The sequence below is a fragment of the Podarcis gaigeae genome (genome assembly GCF_964106915.1).
Source record: "Podarcis gaigeae genome assembly, chromosome: 3".
Taxonomy (NCBI): domain Eukaryota; kingdom Metazoa; phylum Chordata; class Lepidosauria; order Squamata; family Lacertidae; genus Podarcis; species Podarcis gaigeae.
Window position 1 is genome coordinate 38,629,626 of NC_139680.1, and position 17,387 is coordinate 38,647,012.

The window sequence follows — 17,387 nt, forward strand, 5'->3', positions numbered from 1 at the left end:
TCTGTGGTTTAACCCACAGCACCACCCGCGCCCCTACAGCGCCACCATACTATCCACTAAAATTGATCGCCAAATAGACCATTGCACAAAAAGTGCAATACTATCCCTGAGAACTCCCTAACTGGATAGTGAGGAAGATGGGGTTCCAGGAGGCAATATTAACTGAGCTAATCTATAGTTGCAAGGAGGAGAACACATACAGTCACTTTTGTATACAAAAGGATTCAGTGTGTCTCCAGACTTAATGAAGAAACCGGTTCCCTAGGTATCAAAAGTTTAGAAAACACAGTGACCAGTTTAACATTTCCAGCAAACAGCATTAAACACACAAAAAGGGTTTAAAGTGATTGATTTTGGGGTTATTGAAAAATTCTTACCTGTAGTTTCTCTTCACCTGGTGGTCCCCATTCTACTCTGTAGAGAGCTACATCAGGTGCTCCATGGTCCCAAGTACCTCTGAAACTTGTCTTGGTTACTTGATCAGTTCTTAGATTTTGTGGTGCTGGTACCGGTACTGTCAGGAAGGGAAAAGGAAGTGAGAAATTACCTCACAAGAGGAAAAACCCTGCAACCTAAACACCACTGGAAATGCAGGGTTATATGCAGAGACTAATCCACCACATAAGACATTTGGAGTTTGGACACAAACCACATGGGGAATATATAGAACAGTTACATACCATATACTCATAGGGTGAAATCCTTAATTTCTCTAGAGCACTAGAGATTTTTTTCCTACAGTAGGATTGTCAGGCTCAGTCTTTTGGCTCCACAGTCTGCACATTGCAGAATGCTACTGCATCTGCCATGCCCAGAATCAGAATATGGCAAGACTGGATATCCGCCTGGGGCCTATGGGTAGTTGAGGAGCTCAACAAGCCCATTTTCACTCAAACTACAATACTGTACATGGAAACAGGAGTTTTAAAACCTCTTCTTTATCTTCCATAGTGTACTTCTCTATCTGTTCAACATCCTTCCCCCACCCACCCCATGTTTGTGCCAGTTATGAAGTCTCTAGTCACATCTTAACTGCTTCCAGTCAGGGGTAGTCGCAGAAATGGCATCATAGTGATTTTTATCTATAGAGACTGTATGTGGATATAAGCTGTCTCAAGAACATGCTTCCTTTATAAACTGAGTGGTGCGCTGCAGATGACTACTGGAACAATCCTACCCCAGTGAACTCTGTTAAGGTGGGTGTGCAGGGGCTCGGTGTACATGGACTGAGAGTGTCCACAGTGTTCTAGCTGGGATATGGCCAATTCTATGTTGTCCCCTTTGGCCCTTTTCTCTGCCTTTATGAAACCTCTTCAGGTTTCTGGTCCTCGCCTATGTTATTGTCATTATTTATGTTGCTGCTTTTCCCATACTGCACATCCAACTTTGTGTTTTCTTTCCCTGTGTTCCTCATGAGTCCTAAATACCAGACCTCCAAGTGATCTGGGGTGCAAAAGTTCATGCCAGGTGTGCCCTACAAAGTGTCCTCCCACTGTTATGTGAGTCTGCCATGCCTGTGGGCAGTGGCATGAACTGGCAAATGAAAAAGGTGATCCTTTGCAGCTTTCTCCTTGAGAACCAAAGGCACTATTCACAACAATATACCTGAGGAAAACTGTACCAAAGACACTGTTTAATCACCGCAGTGGGTGTTATGCCAATCCTGATGCTGTGCCAGAGAGCTAATTAATCGCTTCTACAATGCAATTTCTGGCAGCATGCCTGATAGGAGCTATTGCCAGGGATACTGTCTGGATTTGAATCCATGATCTCATGGGTGAATACAGTTCCTATGTTAATGGCAGCATGCTTGTTACTGCCCAATTCGTGGTTGCTACATATACTATAGAGGTGGGAGCTGCTGCTTCATCTTTTCATGTTTTCCTGCTGGCACCTCCCACCTAGGATGATGATTGGGAGAACAACCTAAGTCTCCTCATCTAGAGTCATTCCGGTCTAGGCCAAAAACTCAACATTTTAAACCCTACATTTCTTTAAGAAACTGACACAACTATGGAGAATTTTTGGTACTCCAGATGTTGCCAAACTACAATTCCTATCATCCTTGGCCATGCTTGCTGGGGCTGGTGGGAGTTCTAGTTTAGTGACATTTGGTGGGCCAAAGGTTTTCTGCACCTGATCTAAGAAAACCTATTAAGCAATAGAGTTGACTTACAAGTGGTGCCTTCTGCAGCTACTGGCATAGACGGTCCTTCATCATATACTGCAACGAGCTCAACATTATAGAGTGTTTTTGAAAAAAGATCAGGGAGAACTGTGCTGGTCTGAGACGGATCCACTTCCAACTAGACATAAAGAAAAGAGATTTATTAAAACGCTGCTTTTCTCCTTACAACATCACTTTCATACTTTTGTTTTCTATGTGGTTGACAGTTCAGGACTATCCTTACAAAGCTATTCCTGGTGGATAGATATCACTGACGACTTGTGGTGAACTTGGTACTAATCTGTTTTCAGTATTTACAAATGAACAGCATCAAAGTGTGTTAACCTGAATATATTTTCTTTTATCCTTCTCCATGATCTAGGACCATCATCCCTAGTGGCTGAAGCTAAAAGGAGTTATTGTCCAAAAACATATGGAGGGACCAAGCTGGGGAAGGCTGCTATAAGGACAAAGCCCTGAACTTTTCCCAGCCTTCAATTTAATGTTCATGATGGTGCTTTTTGCCAAGCTGTTTCACCAGTCTTGCTGTGGTACAATATTCACAGCCGTTCAGTCCTGTACAGTGGTACCTCTGGTTACGTACTTAATTCGTTCTGGAAGTCTGTTCTTAACCTGAAACTGTTCTTAACCTGAAGCACCACTTTAGCTAATGGGGCCTCCCACTGCTGCTGCACTGCCGCTGGATGATTTCTGTTCTCATCCTGAAGCAAAGTTCTTAACCCAAAGTACTATTTCTGGGTTAGCGGAGTCTGTAACCTGAAGCATATGTAACCCAAGGTACAACTGTATCCTCATACTGGCTTGCTTCACATAGCTTTTTTCTATATTCCTTGGTCACTTTTTATTTTATTTTTAAAATATTCCTTTTGCAAGCAAAGTACACATGCTAGCCATTGTCACTCTTTTACCACTTGTATCTATAACATAAGAATCCTGTGGCTTAGCAATGCTAACTTCTAAGAGAAGAACAATCCATATATGTTGGTTCAGTACCACTGAAACCAAAGGATCTAAATTTGTTTAAGAGGGGAAATAATGTTACGTATCAGGAACTCAGGCATCGGATTGCTCCTTAATAACACTGCTGCAGGTGGTCATGCTGTAATACTCCACTTAAGCTATCTTCACATATTAGCTAAAATTCACCTACCTCTTTCACGTCATCTTCCCCAGCTGCTTTGTATCTCAATATGTATTTCCGAACTTTCCCTGGAGCACGTTCCCAAACGACTCTCATGCTGCTGTGAGTAATATCTCTTACCATTAGGCTTTTTGCTCCACTTAAAGGTACTGTCGAATAATCAGACATACCGGCAAGAATATTAAATGCCATCCCCCAAACAGGTTTATATTTTGGCAAATATTTATCTTTAAATCTCCTAGTCCATGTAACTTTTACATTCATATTAAAAAAATAATTGAAGTAAGAATGCCACCTTTCAAAAAGATTTTACAAGTTATTGATACAATATGTAAACCAGAAAAACATGCTTATGGGAGGTAAAAATGGGCAAGTATATATACACAATAAGAAATGGTTATTCTCATAAAAACCTTCAATTCTCCAGAGGGGGAAAAAACTATCATCTATTCCTAATACGCCTTATGCCTGTGCTATATGAACAGCCATATCTAAAGGCTTCCCAGGGAGAATAACATGATATGTGCCTTTTTCAGAACATCTTTGGAATTGTTTTTTAGCAGCCAAATTTCAAGCACTGTATGGGTACAGCAGCACTATCACATTTTATGTATTAGTGGAAGGGTTTAGTGACAATAATCCAAGCCCCTAGAATGTGTCTAAATAACTGAGTAATGGTATAACTATGCAGTGGTGGAGCTTCATGCTCCGGCACCGGGGGGCGGAGAGCAGGAGGGGCTGGGGCTGGCATGCATCCTGGGGGTGTGACAAGCATCCTGGGGGCATGGCATGTCGCCTGCGGGGGCGTGGTGCCCAGTGCAGGTGGGGGAGCAGCCGCAAGGCACCCCACCGGGATCGCGCTGCCATGGCAATGCGCTCCCACTGCACTCCTGTTCCTCCGCCAGTGTAACTATGTACAGGCAACACCTCACTTACCCAAGGGTAATGTTTAGGCCCTCCACATCCATAAGTGAAATGTGCATAAGTGGGGAGAACCCTGTAGAGTCCTCATGAGGAGACCCTCCCCAGAGCCCAACAAGGACATCCTCTTTGGGTTCTGTTGGGAGTCTCCTTATGAGTCAGAGGAACAGCAGGGCTTTGTTGAGAGTGCTGACCCTCCCCGCCTAACAAATGAGGTGCAGCAAAGCAGCTCTCTCCTGCGTGTCAGTTTTTAGGTGGAGAGCCTCAACAAAGCACTGCTCCTCCTCCAGCTCATGAGCAGACCCTCCCCAGAGCCCAGAGGACATCCTCATTGGGCTCCAGGGAGGGCCCCTAATGAGCTGGAGGGGACTGCTGAGCCTCCCCTCCTAATGGCTAGTGAACAGGAAAGTGGCTGTTGCTGTTCCTGCTGCGCTACCCCACAAGTCAGCTATTAGGCAGGGACACCTAGCAGCCTCAACAAAGTCACGCGGCACATCCAGTTCATGAGAGTTGTGCATGTACACGGTCATGCATAAGTGGCAAGTGAGAAGTTGCCTGTACACAAATCACAGTATACATTTAATATACTGAAGCATGGCATTACTAAACCAAGAGGAGGTAGATATAAAACAAGCAAGATATTATTCCTACAGGTGACTTCCTGAGTGGTGAGTGGATCACTGATGAGGTCACCAAAAGCTGAATGAATTGTTAAAGTGTATTCTGTGTTGGGAATCAGGTCAAGCAGCTGTACATCATTCACTGATGCTCCAACACGCATCTGGAAAAAGAGAAAAAGAAACAAGGAAGTTTAGAAGAAGCCACTAGAAAGAAAAATAAAATGCTTGGGCCTTTACATTGTTTTTTAAAAAATTCAGCTTCCATGTTTAATAATGTATTTACAACTTCCTGACTCATATATAACTTTCCAATCAAGCTGCTTTATTTTATAATCTATGCACACAACAAATAAATGTCTCACTGCTTTGGCATATAGAAGCAAATTCAGGTTCTCTCTGTCTGTCTCTCTTTCTTAAATTTGTTGTTACCTGTTTCTCTGTTGCTGGTATTGTGGCATTGACAGGTTCATACAGCAGCACATAGCCAGTAGCTCCACTGACAGGTTCCCATCGCACACGCATTGTTGTTGAGGTGATGTCATACGCATTCAAGTTTCTGACTGAAGGGATTGGCACTGCAGAACCATAAATGTGATTCACATCAGTTATTTGTGTCCATAAACATATTTTACGTCTTTGTTTTTGAAAACATGCTTGAACTTTCAGCTTTCAGATGGAGAGTAGCTTTTAGTTATTGTATTCTTTTTGCAGTAAACCAGGCCCGCACAACTTATAACCAACTAGTTTGAACACAGCCCACCAGCTGTACATACTGACCCAACAGGGCTTAAGAAACCTCCTGTTTTTGCAGTCTCCCAGGGTTTGTAAGAACAGGGGAGATGTTAGGTACTTGGCAGGTTCTGATGCATAGCTAATAGTCTGAACTTAGTTTAGTGGGTCACAAACTGTACATGACTTTCAGTGAACAGTGTTTTAATCCTATGAGAGCATAATACACAGAACTGTCCAGGATAGTTTCTCTCATCTGTTCTGGACTTAATCTACACAGCCACAATCCCAAATTGGTAAATCTGAAATGTATATTGACAAAGCTGAATCACACTCTCAGGGTCACCCAGCTTGATTGGCACTCATCCTTTTCATAACTTTACCCTCTGGACTGAAGAACCAAAAGTCTCCTGTCATATTGCTTATAATATCATAGAATATTAAGTACCCAATGTTCTCTTTCTCATTGTAGGCTCCTTCTTCAATATATGTTTAAAGTTGTGTCATACCACTTTAATCAGCCATGGCTCCCCCCCCCCAAAAAAAGAATCCTGGAGACAGTACTTTGTTAAGGGTGCTGAGACTTGTTAGGAGACCCCCTATTCCTCTCATAGAGCTACAGTTCCCAGAGTGAATGATTTTGTTGTTCAGTAAGGTAATGTCTATCTACAAGGAGGTTGCAATTTTTAAAAATATCCATAGAGGTTTTTTATATGCTTGGAGTTCTCATCTCCACTCCATATTCCCACAAACATTCTATGCAGAACTTTGTTTTAAAAACAGTTTGGAAGTTTGATGAATTATCACATATCTTAATTGAATTTGAATTGACACTTACAAGTCGTATCAACGCCCTCTAGAGGTATGCTACTGGTACCTTCTACCACAGAATATACATTCACAACATACTTTGTTTCGGGCTTGAGGCCAGTCAGAACTGTAGTCGTCTCTGAACGACTTACAAACACCTGCATGAAAACAAGAAACGGGAGACATAATTGTGCATAAATCTATCTACTGCTATTTCTGCTCTTGGCCCTGATAGAACAAAAGCAACTTCTAGTAAAGACACTCACACAGGACATTCACTGCCTTCACTAGTTCCAATTTAAAAGAGGTAGAGCTGGGTATCATCCGGATACTGGTGAACACCCAGTCCAAACGCCCTCCCCTCCGATGATCTCTCCCAGTGGCTTCATATAGATATTGAAAAGCATGGGGGAGAAAACAGAGCCCTGAGGCACCCCACAAGTGAGAGCTCAGGGGTCTGAACATTCATCCCCCAGCACTACTTTCTGGATATGGTCCAGGAGGAAGGAGCGGAGCCACTGCAAAATCCCTGGCATACACAAACATAAATTAAAAATAATAAAATTGGATGTCCAGTGCTGACCTCCTTTCGTGGGCCTCCATCTGCAGGATAATATTCAACCCTGTATCTATCAACGCTCTCAGTAGGTGGTGTCCATGATACTCTGAAGGAATAAGGTGTCTCCTCAGAGGTTCTTAGATTGGTTGGTGGTAGTGCCAAATCAGCTGTGATGCAAAAAAAAGGAACAATATAAAATCTTCATTAGGACGGTTACCAAAGAAGGAAATGCAAAACAATAATAGATGTCAACTCAACTTGTTTTTACTTAAGTATTGGATCTATTTACTTACTGAACTGAAATGTATATGATTCATATGCATAAAATAATTTATAGTAAAATCTGATGCATTCTTTAATCTGTGGTAATCACACTTGAGATGTTATGGCAAACCTAAGTCCATGCACTGAGAAACTGCAGCCAGTAAAAACTTCAGAGCAAAAAAACCAATTGATGTGCAAAAATCACAAATGACATGCTGAGGGCATGTTATTTCATATATTTGTTTCTGTGCAGGACTTGTTGTAACATTTGAATTTGCCCTTTTATCTTGTTAAATAATATGTCAACAGATGATCATGTGTATCTCTGTCTTAAAATGGCTATAGAATATATTTTCCTCCCAAGGAACTTCTCTCTTATTACTCTGTGATGGAGTCACCAGTGTAGTACAACTCCTTCCTGGACTGTGAAACTAAACATTGGCGACTTGGGTCATGTGGGAGAAGTCCATCCTATGACTTGTTCTCACTCAGCATTTCCCCATTCACAGAAAATGTGGTAATGCTGGCATGTGTGAAGAAGGGCTGCCACACTGCTGCTTCTCACATGATCCAGAGCTTCAGATGCTACCTGAGAGCTCAGAAAGCAGATGGGCTTTAACAGCTAGAACACCATGGGAGTAATGCAAAAACAAAGTTCCAAGTAAGTAATTTAGGAAAAATTCAGCAGGCATCATATAAAAGGTAAAAAGAAGTTGAAAACGAAACTAGAAAGAGAAACATACCTGGACCTCTTACACTATTGCATAAATTATTAGTGAGGTCATCAATAATCGTAACAAGGAGGCCGAAATCTCCAACATTATAAACATGAATGTTATCGGGGTCTGTTGCGATCTGCTTCAGTTCATTTTCATCAGCATTTTTGATACCTTTAAAAGGTCACAAAAATAAAACAGTTTAAAATAACCTAGGCATGTTAGACTGTTTCCCAATTCATATAAAGGAGAATGAGTGATTTAGTTTTCCAACCAACTTCTATATTTCCCACCTCTCCACATAATACTCACCAACAGCATACAGCTCCACTCCCAAATCTCTCAGTGACTGAGATGGCACAACTATATCATCTTGTGATTTGCCGTCTGTGATGAGGACACCAATTTTGCGAGCTCCAGGCCTCATGCCAGCTTCTATCTTAAAGTTGTTGTTTAAGATGAATTTCAAAGCATCTCCTGAAATCACAGCACACACAGGTACGCATTATTCATTAGCCATAGATTCCAGCATAGAGGGTAGACGTCCCTAAAGTAGGATAGGTTACTTTCATTAAGAGCTTTGCCCTAAGTACTTACTTCATTCCAGCTGTTAACGGTTACCACTCATAGGTAAAGGACCCCTGGACGGTTAAGTCCAGTTAAACTTGACTATAGGGTGTGGTGCTCATCTCGCTTCAGGCTGAGGGAGCCAGCGTTTGTCCTCAGCTTTCCGAGTCATGTGGCCAGCATGACATTGCACTTCTGGTGTAATGAGACACTGTGACGAGTGTCGGAGCACACAGAAACATTGTTTACTTTCCTGCAGCAGTGGTACCTATTTATCTACTTGCACTGGCGAGACAACTTTCTGCCTGGTAACCATAGACTTCCCTCTTAGTTTGGAGATCACTTATACAGAGTAAGATTATGCAGTGATGCTCCCTGTGAGATATCTGTAGCACAGACTTTGTTGTTGTTGTTCCTTAAGGGCTACTATAAGGGACTGAAGGTCTTGGCTGAGGAAATTGGGGAAGCATTGTGAAGAGATTCTGTGGAGTGTTGTTTGAAGAGACTGAGTGGCAGCAGATAAACAGAGGAGATTAAAGAAACACTTCTTTGTCCACTCTATAAAGTCAGTATAATATATTCAAAACAAAAAATCTTTTCAGACCATATAACATTGTATTAATTTCCCCAGTGCACCTTATGATGAATTCAGCAACAGAATGTTACCTGTGAGGGTGTTCCCTCCTTTATAAGGCAAGTTGGCAACAGCATCCATCAAACTCTGTTTGGTTTTGTGTGCACTGAGGTTCCATTCTGTTCTAGGAGATCCACTATACTGTGCAAGAGCTGGGAGAGAAATATAACTTAGTTGCAAAAGGTTCCGAAACAGCAACACCCCCAAATTATTTCATGACATTCAAAGCTTACCAATCTGCACTTTGTCGGGACCAATGTCAAAAACTTCAACAATGCGACCAATGAAGCTTCTGATTGTTTTAAAATTTTGCCGACCAATGCTCCACGAGCCATCCACCAGCAACACAATATCTGCTTCTACTTTGGTTTTGCATTCCAGGCCTGTCACAGCAATCAAAATACAAGTGTGTTAGTTGCAGCAAACGAACAGCTGTTTTCTATCCTATCCTCTTTTACATTGTCCAGCATGCATGGCTTAAGTAACTGACTAGTGTTCTTCTATATAAATTGGAACTTAAAGTTGTTAGGAGCATTCCATAGTGCTACCAATAACACTTCCGAGATTATGTATTATTAATATTTGCTTTAAAAGGTGTGCTGTGAAGCATATTCTGGTGAGTGCTGCCCGTAACACTGACATGATCTATTAGAATATTACTTAACCTGGGCCCAAGGGCAGTGAGAATCAACACAGCTAAATTATTGAAAAACTAAATAAACTTAAGTTAGGTAGCCAGTGACAATGACTACTTCAAAATTGCACATCTTCTCCAGTTAAATATGTGTGAGCATTGATAAAATCTGAGGAGTGTTAAACAAGAATCTTTAGAAATTAGTCCATATGCTTAATATGTGGAGATAAATGATAAAATTAATTTTATACTGTTTTGTGGTCTGTTAATGAAGATGGTGCAGACTTTTACACATTTAACACAACAAGAGAAAGAACACAACACATATAAGATACAGAAACACACATAAACACAAAAGAATCAGAAGTGACAAAAACAAACATTTATACAAAGTTTTAAATGCTTCAGAGAGAAAGTAAATAAAATATTGGGGACTGTCCACTTGTAGGATAAAAATAAGAACTGCTTTCTACATGCTGAAAATCACAGTGTGTTTATACAAAGCAGAAAGACACAAGGGTTTAAAATATGATCCTTTCATTAGCCGTTTGAATGGGTGTATGTGTGCTCTTCCTCCTTTTTTCCTCTGGAGATCATGTTACCAGCAGCAAAACCTTCTGGCTTCATGCCATCATAGCTTCTGGTCTTTACATGGAAGAAATCCCATTGAGTAAAATCAGGCACACTCATCAGAGTGATTTCATCTATGTTCCACATAATTGATCCAAAACTGTAGATTCATGAATAGAACTATTCCAGGTACCTGAGGATTTAAAAGCATGATCCTCTTCTGCATAGAAAATACAACACTAGTCTTTAATCAACACAATCATCAATTATGAAATAGGGTATATATTAAAGTTCATGCACTTGCTAACACTGTTCAGGATTCTAAGAGCCTTGTGTGAGAGGAGGGGACCAGAAAAGCCCTGATAATTGTGAATGCAAAGCAACACACACGGTTATCTGGAGTCTGGCCTTAATTTTAAACATTGGAAATATCAATGCCATCAAATCTTTTGTAAATTTAGTCTCCAACCAGAAAGCCACGGCAGAAAGTCTATATGTTTTAATGCAGCATATGGATTTTTATGAGCACAATTTTCCATAAAGGCTGCCACTTCACCTCAATTTATTTAAAAAAGAAAGAAAGAAAAGCATCTTAGGTTGTAGGGAATAACTGCAGGAATAAAGGGAAATTGCAATGATATAAACGGGGTATTATCCTGCCAACATTAGGAAGTTTTTAAGGTGCACTTATTTCAATGGGAGAGAGTTAAGTATGGGTAGTGCTTAACTACATTTTAATCAAAGTGGACCCACTGAGATTGACATAAGTCATGTTCATTCATTCCAATTAGCCTACTCTAAGTAAAAATTAGTCAAATAGCAGCTCATGTGCTTAACTGTCCCCTAAGAATAAATAAGACTGAAAAATACCTAGTTTTAGCCAGACTGTAGTTACTGAGTTGGATCCAAGGGTTCCCTGCTGTGAAGGATGGACTTTTCCATCCTCAAAAGTATTCTTTCCTCCATAAGAATGGAACACAGTATAACTCAGTATAAGTGACTTCAGTGGAATTATAGTGCTGCACTGAACCCTGCATTTCTTTCACTCCATTCAAAGGAGGAATTCATTTTTCTGCCTCTTTTGCAGGGAGCAAGAGAACTTTGCAAAAAAATAAAATAAATCCTAGGATGGAGGTGAGGACTGTATTTAGCTTATCATGTCAGTCAAGTGGCCAATGGGTGTTATCTGTTGTTGTTGCTGCTGCGCTTGCTGCTTCGCATTGAAAGGCTTTAAGAAAGTCCTACACTCACTTGTACAAACTGCCTTCCAGCCTGCGATGTAACCATGCAACAGCACAAAGTCAGATTTTGATTATATATATATAATTTTACTTATATACCACTTAATACCAGAATGGGCTTCTAAGATGTTTACAAAGTACACACACACAAGCTGAAAGACTGCTTGCAAAAAGCCCTGCGAGTGAGCGGGGGCGGGGGCCTTTCCTAACACTGCTAGATGCAATCCCTGCTGCCACACACACATACAGTGGTACCTCGGGTTACCTGAAGAGTATTTAACCTGGAGCTTATGTAACCCGAGGTACCACTGTACATGCCTGTCCTGTGAATTTTGTTCAAGTTTCACTTTTTGAAAATACGTTCATGCCCACCCACACCCTCTTGAGGGGAAGCACTGTGAAGTTTCAGAACACTGATCATTTTCTATATGGAGGAGTTAACTACTACAGTGGTACCTTGGGTTACATATGCTTCAGGTTACATACACTTCAGGTTACAGACTCCGCTAACCCAGAAATAGTACCTCGGGTTAAGAACTTTGCTTCAGGATGAGAACAGAAATCGTGCTCCGGCGGCGCAGCAGCAGCAGACTGCAGCAATGGATTTTCAGAATGAATTAAATACAGTGGTACCTCAGGTTAAGTACTTAATTCGTTCCGGAGGTCCATACTTAACCTGAAACTGTTCTTAACCTGAAACACCACTTTAGCTAATGGGGCCTCCTGCTGCTGCCACGCCACCGGAGCCCGATTTCTGTTCTCATCCTGAAGCAAAGTTCTTAACCTGAAGCACTATTTCTGGGTTAGCGGAGTCTGTAACCTGAAGCGTATGTAACCTGAGGTACCACTGTACTTAACCCGAGGTACCACTGTATTTCCCATTTCACTTGCAGCATTATATGCCTTCTGACAGTGTTTCAGTTTTGGCCAGTGAACTATTGCACAGTGAATTATATGCACGCTTACTCAGAAGCTGCACTGTGTGCACTGGGGCTTACTCCCTAGTAAATGTATTTAAGATTGCACTATCAAGCAGATACAGTGCAGAAACAGTCCTGGATCCAAAGAACTGAAGAAAGTAATTCCAGATGTCCATGTTTGCTTGGAGTTTTTCAAACACTTGCCATAGAGTAAACCTCTTGAAATTTTGGGGAATGTTCAAACATGGTATGTTATTCACCACAGGGGTCAAAGAAAAATGTTTTTAAAAATTCAATGGGTGAAGTCATTGGACACATATAAAATAGCTGTTTGGATCCTGGCCAAATTTTATTCACCCTAAATCAGGCATAGGCAAACTCGGCCCTCCATATGTTTTGGGATACAACTCCCATCATCCCCGACCACTGGCCCTGTTAGCTAGGGATGATGGGAGTTGTAGTCCCAAAACATCTGGAAGGCCGAGTTTGCCTATGCCTGCCCTAAATTCTCTGAAAGGTTTCAAAATCCTTCCTACAGCATTTTCTAATTTCCAAAGAAAAGGACAGTGGTGGCACCATATGGGCTGTTTATTGAATCCATATAGTGCTGTATGGTTGGTTGTTTTTGTGTGTGTGTGTGTGTGTGTGTGTGTGTGTAAATCGTGTATTTGACAATGCAAGAGTAACTGTATAAGTCTGCATAGCTATAATGTGAAATGGGGCAATAATCATTTAAGTCTTCACAAATAAGAGAGCGCCTTTTCATAAAGATGGAAACTAACAGAGAGGGAAGTTATCTTTAAAAATGGTCACTAAAGACCAAGGAGTGGTCTTCATGAAAAGCAGCCTTTTTTCTTTTTGCAATTACTCCTGCAAGTAAATAACTGTATCAGTTAATTGTGTTGAAAACAGTTCGCTTTACCAGTTTTATAAAGGTAAAGATCTACAGCTAGAATATCCAAATAAGAAACGGGCTTCTCATTAAAACCATATTTACCTTCAGGTAAAAAGGGCACCTCAGCAGTATCTGAAAGGGTAGTCATTTCTTCTCCAATCAGTGGTGCACTTTCACCTCCTTCAAACATTCCAAAAACATTGACTTTGTAGGAAGTGCCTGCCCTGTGTGATTTAAATGCATACATGAAGCAAATTAGACTGAATGGATGGCTTACTTTGACACCTTTATAGATTTATTCACTCTGTTTTTAATCCTGCCATTTCTCAAAGGAGCTCAGGGCAAAATACATGGCTCTCTCCCCACTGATTTTATCCTAAGAAGGATATCAGGTGGGTTAGGCTGGCCCAACAAGATCTTCCAAAAAAGCTTTGTGGCCAAGTGTGGATTGGAACCTGGGTCTTCTTGATTCTCCCTGTCATGGATTTTTAAGGCAGGGTAAGTCTTCAGGAGCTGAAATCTAAAGCTTTCTTTTTCACAGAGAACTCACAGGAACTCCTTTCCGGCACCTCTCAGGTGAGCGCCATTGCCATTCTAAGAGAAAAAGGGAGGTGTTCATTGTGAGTTCCGGCACCTCTTTTTCTAGAAAAATGGCACTGAGCAAGAAACTATTATAGAAGCAAGAGATTGGTCCTTACAACTGAATATCTATAGCTGTATCTCCTAGCTTTGAGCCAAGCTTGACCATCAAGACAGCTAACAACTACTACAGACCCAGCAGAAGGTTTTTACAAGCTTTCTTGAGGGTCATATTTTAATTCATTTATTTGAATAGTATATCTACCATGCCTTTCTGCCTTTGGCATCTAAGGCAGCTAATGAAACAGACTTTAAAAAATAAACATTGGATGAGAGAATTGGTTATTATATGCTGAAAGAGATGCAGTTGACCGAAAAATACCTGGGGGGGGGGAATACTGATAAGAAAGGAAATTATGAGTGGCAATACCTGAGCTCCTCCAATACAACAGTGTTGTCATATGGCCCAACTATTAATTCTCCAAGGCGCCTGCTTTCTCCAGTTGGATGGAAAGTTACTTTATAACCCGTCACTTCACCGGGGGCTGGCTCCCAGGTTACACGGAAACTTGACATCGTAGAATCAGAAGTGTGCAGATTTCTGGGAGGTTTAAATGGGGAAGCTGCAACAGTCAAGAAACACACAAAATTAAGTGTTTGCTATATTCAAGCATAAAATCCTCATTTCAGTTTTTTAAAAGTGAATGCATTATAGCACCTGTACGCTTTGCCCTAACAGCCCAAGAAAATTGGTTCCAAGGAGTTGAGGGATCCTCCAGAACAGGGTAGAATGTGGCATAGGAGGAAGGAGATATGGTAAAAAAACAACAACCCTCCCTTCCTCTTCTATTACCAGATCCCTCTATTGGATCAAAAGCCCTTGCATATGCACAATATTACCAAATGGATACCACCATAGGTTCCCCCCCCCCACACACACACATTATGATTGTTTAATGAGCAAAGCTATGAAGGTGGTGCTATCACTCATTATAGCTGATATAAGTGATTTCTTACAAAGTTGTATACATTTTAGGTTTTCATTGAAATGTCACAGACTGTAACTCTTACATTCTATGCTTCAGATGAAGGGGGCTCTAATCTGTAAACTCTTATGTTTTCTATTCACCTGTAAGGTGCCACAAAACTCTCAACCATTCTCATTTTTGAAGCAATTCAGATGACCTAATCATTGCCATGCCAAGAGGAACAGGAGCAGAGAACTAGTCTCTAAAGCTCCAAACCATTTAGAGCACCTTAAAGCTAGTTAACACTCATCATCAATTTTGCACTGTATCTGGAAACCGGCAAGCAGTGCAGCCAATGCAGATTAAAGAACACTGGAATAATATACTACTGGTTTAACAAGCAATAGATTCCTTCCTGAGCCAATTTTTCCTAGTGGGTTGAATGCTATCTCATTTGCAGTTTGTTTGTTTGTTTGTTTTTTAGCTAAAAGGGCAGCAATCTAATCTCAATGAGCAAAAGCCAAGTATTCTAGTAGGGGATGAAACAGACACACCTTCTTGGCTTTTTAAACTCGCTAAACTCAGAATCTTAGGGGAGAAGATGATGTGAGCCCACTTCCTGGATCACTGATAGCAAGACATAATTATAACATCCTTTCAAACCACTGTTACTGCAAAAGGCTGCTCTTTTAATAGCTCCTATGATGATTCATAATCAGAGCCTCTGAAAGAAGAGCATCAAACCTAGATCTCTAGTGGAAAGCCATTTAAAAATATTTATTCTACTTTGGCTGAAGCAGCCTCAATAGAAGCTTAACATAAAGGCCGCTTAATTTCTAAGATCAGAGGAGTGAGGGTTCAAAACCCTGTGGAAGTTGCTCTGTAAAATACTTTCTCCAGGTGTGTGTTAAAGGCTGGCTCCCAGGAGAACCAGCTCAAGTTATCTGTCCTTTATTCATAATTTATACATATTCCATTGTGGAGCCCTGGAACTGAAAATGTTCCTGAGATTAAGTGTTACCGAATAATTCTGGCTCAGATTGAAAGCTTTGAGCACCACTAAAACTCCATACAAAACAGTTAGAAATCCAAGTAGGTAATTTCTAACTGCCACACGGTCAAGCAGCTTCCCATACTGCTAAACAAGGCATGCAGGAAGCAGCACTTTAAAAAGAGGTATAAAGCTGCTTGAAAATGTGTGCCAAAAGAATCCCATATAAATTCCCTGTTTGCTCTTTGTGCCACTTTGCTAATCTCCCTTTCTGTCACTGGGCTTAACCAAGAATTAACACAGAGATCAGCAGAATCCTTGTGTGGTTTGCAGGAGACAAGCGGCTTATACCACATCTGACGAGGCTGGCCCTCCCATGTCACCTTGGGAGCAGATAGGGAGCATGTTTAAAAATAGCTAGAATATTGTAAACACACACATAGATGACAAAATATGACATCTTAAACTAACATTTACAGTCTTTGGCAGCCTTACTAATGCTCATACAGGGTGAGTCCTTTAAAAGAAGCTCTGTGGATACAGAGTACACATGTTGCATGGGGCCTGTTTTAAAAGACTCACCTGTACATGTTGCAGGAGTGAATTTACACACACACACACACACACACACACACACACACACACCTCTCTACATTCATGCAGTGTAGAAATCAATGTACCTGTTGTTCCTTCGCCTTGTCTGTGTTTTCCTTCACCAGTTTTATACATTGGAATGACAGAGATGTCGTAAGTCGTCAGTGGCTGGAGCCGTTTCAGGACGGTGGTGGTGGAGGAAGGCGGCACTTTTGCGACCATTTGTCTTCCTCCTCTACGGGGCCGGTAAACTACACGGTAGCTGACAACCTTTCCAGGTGCAGGCTGCCAGGTAACTCTCATGGTGGTCTCTTTCTCTTCATCCACTCTCACGGTCCTAGAGCTAGGAGACACTTTTCAGTGTAAAATAAAATGAAAGCAAACATATTGGGGTGGGTTGTTTTTGTTTTTGGTGAAACTTAACTTGACATATAAACTGCTGCTACAACCCTCTGTAATAGTGAGACTCTTAACCTCAGGGTTGTGGGTTCAAGTCCTACATTGGACAAAAGATTCCTGCATTGCAGGGGATTGGACTAATTGACCTTTGTTGTCCCTTCCAACTCTACAATGCTATGATTCTATGCCATGCTTCTATACTATCTCCCCATGTGAAAGTTGGTAAATATGCCTTTTAAGAGCAAAAATTTCTCAAATTTGGGAAATGTGCTCTCAGTATTTAGAAAATCCAACTGCATTTGGCTCTGGAAAGACCAGGCCTTCTTGGCTTCTCACAACCACAGACTCTTCACCCATATATAATTAAAATGCTGCAACAATGGCTCTCAGTGCTTTGAACAAATAGTTCCAGGTTCACACAGGGTATACTGTTTCTCTGCAACTTTG

General features: G+C 41.2%; 1 protein-coding gene across 9 annotated transcripts in view; it reads right to left on the reverse strand.

The window, feature by feature from the left end:
- Positions 1-17,387, reverse strand: part of COL12A1 (collagen type XII alpha 1 chain) — a 115,896-nt gene that overhangs the window by 54,596 nt on the left and 43,913 nt on the right. For all 9 annotated transcript variants that reach the window (XM_083729655.1, XM_083729660.1, XM_083729657.1 and 6 more), the window contains exons 15-28: positions 16,628-16,894; positions 14,419-14,611; positions 13,512-13,633; positions 9,383-9,532; positions 9,182-9,301; positions 8,261-8,425; positions 7,976-8,122; positions 6,993-7,135; positions 6,438-6,567; positions 5,300-5,445; positions 4,902-5,031; positions 3,339-3,478; positions 2,177-2,306; positions 378-514 (exon numbers count right to left, since the gene is read on the reverse strand). In XM_083729655.1, coding sequence (XP_083585781.1) covers positions 378-514; positions 2,177-2,306; positions 3,339-3,478; positions 4,902-5,031; positions 5,300-5,445; positions 6,438-6,567; positions 6,993-7,135; positions 7,976-8,122; positions 8,261-8,425; positions 9,182-9,301; positions 9,383-9,532; positions 13,512-13,633; positions 14,419-14,611; positions 16,628-16,894 — 2,120 coding nt within the window. The remainder of the gene's footprint in view (positions 1-377; positions 515-2,176; positions 2,307-3,338; positions 3,479-4,901; positions 5,032-5,299; positions 5,446-6,437; positions 6,568-6,992; positions 7,136-7,975; positions 8,123-8,260; positions 8,426-9,181; positions 9,302-9,382; positions 9,533-13,511; positions 13,634-14,418; positions 14,612-16,627; positions 16,895-17,387) is intronic.